Genomic DNA, 1,596 nt, shown 5'->3' with positions numbered 1-1,596 from the left:
GCTTTTTACTATAGTATTTTTACATAATAGTTTTTTTATATATAATTATTTTTAAATTTTTTTTTTACTTTTTTGTTCAAAATACAATGGCTCAGTGTAAGGACGGATTAAAAACAGTAAATTTTCTTTTTTTTATTTTGATCATATATAATGATTAAATATTTAAATTATTTATACATGTTAGAAAACAATGGAAATTATATTATACAGTTTTATTTTAATTTTTAAATAAATTATAATTGAAATTTTTTCCCGTTTAGTACCTTAATTATGAATGTTATAACCTTTTAAAAACTAAATTCTCTATAAGTACTATGGGTATGAGTGGTACTCAGAATTATAACAATGCTAAGGAAAAAATAAATAGGATTGATAAAAAAGATAGAAATCTTGAAGAGTATGACATATTTTTTAGAGATATAACCAAATATTTAAATAGTGGTCATGTTATTTATCAGGCTGGTTTAAATATAGCTTGTAATTATATTAACTACTTATTAAATGAAAATGTTAGTAAACGTAATATGAATTTATCAAATCCAGTCTATGAAATTCTCCAGGATTTCGTGCGGGAATACATATTAAGTGATAGTGGAGTTAAGGAGGAAGCTGATTTATGTTCTTCTAAAATAAATCCCTTAGTTTATAATGTATATCAAAAAATGAGACTCTTATATGATTTGTACGATGAATACAATACTCTTGTGGAACCAAATAAACCAGGTAATTATGATCCCTGTATTATCCTTGGTAAAATTATATATGATTATAATGAATCTATAAAACTTTATCAAACAACTGATACGGAATTAATTAATAACCTCATAGATCTTAAACTATTAATAAGTGAAAAGGTATTGCCTAAAAATACAAATTGCCTAAAAATATAGAACATTTTAGATTATCAGAAATAGAAAGGAATAAAATTGCAGAAGAAGAACGGAAAAAAGAGAATTAGAACAGGAATTAGCAGAAAAAGCACGGCTAGAGCAAGAAAAACAACAACAAGTGGCACGAGGAATGGTACGACCTAGTCCATATGAAAAAGAAGGGGAAGAAGGACGGTTATCACAAGAGCCATCACAACAAGTAACACATGAACAAAATTTATTATTTCCACGTATTCATGAAAAAGGTTTAGGAGGACCATATAATGGTTCAGAATCCTTTGGAGAATCAGGACGTCCAGGAATAAAAATAGAACCGTTAGAAGAAAAAGGCGTCTTAAAGCATATGCAAAACGCTCTTTCTAGCATTGTAAAAAATGTTGAATCAGCACCTGTTCTTGGTGTATCTGGTGGGATGGGTGCCTTATTTTTAATTCTTAAAGTATTTATTGCTTTAAAAATATACCTAAATGTTTATAATACATTTAAATAAAATTTTCCATTATCATAAAATTGTGTTTTAAATTCACCAAATGTTTTTCTTAATATTAGTATACACCAGTTAGGTCCTTCTTTGGAGGAGGAAGAAGACTAATGCATCAAATTCGTAAAAATGTTGAAGGACTTTCACCAGGAGAATTCCCAAATTTTTATGAACATGATGATGAGCATATTGGATATGGTCCAGTGAATATATCTTATCAGGCGG

At 27.6% G+C, this 1,596-nt stretch overlaps 1 protein-coding gene across 1 annotated transcript; it reads left to right on the top strand.

Moving 5' to 3' along the window:
- Positions 1-86: 86 nt before the first annotated feature.
- Positions 87-890, top strand: PCYB_005800 (hypothetical protein; the record flags this gene model as incomplete). The annotated part of the gene is made up of 2 exons (XM_004228001.1): positions 87-116; positions 261-890. 2 exons carry the CDS (start codon positions 87-89, stop codon positions 888-890), a joined length of 660 nt encoding a protein of 219 aa, XP_004228049.1.
- Between the last annotated feature and the right edge of the window lie 706 nt (positions 891-1,596).

Source organism: Plasmodium cynomolgi, assembly GCF_000321355.1.
Source record: "Plasmodium cynomolgi strain B DNA, scaffold: 0810, whole genome shotgun sequence".
NCBI lineage: Eukaryota > Apicomplexa > Aconoidasida > Haemosporida > Plasmodiidae > Plasmodium > Plasmodium cynomolgi.
This window is presented reverse-complemented; position numbering and strand designations above follow the sequence as displayed.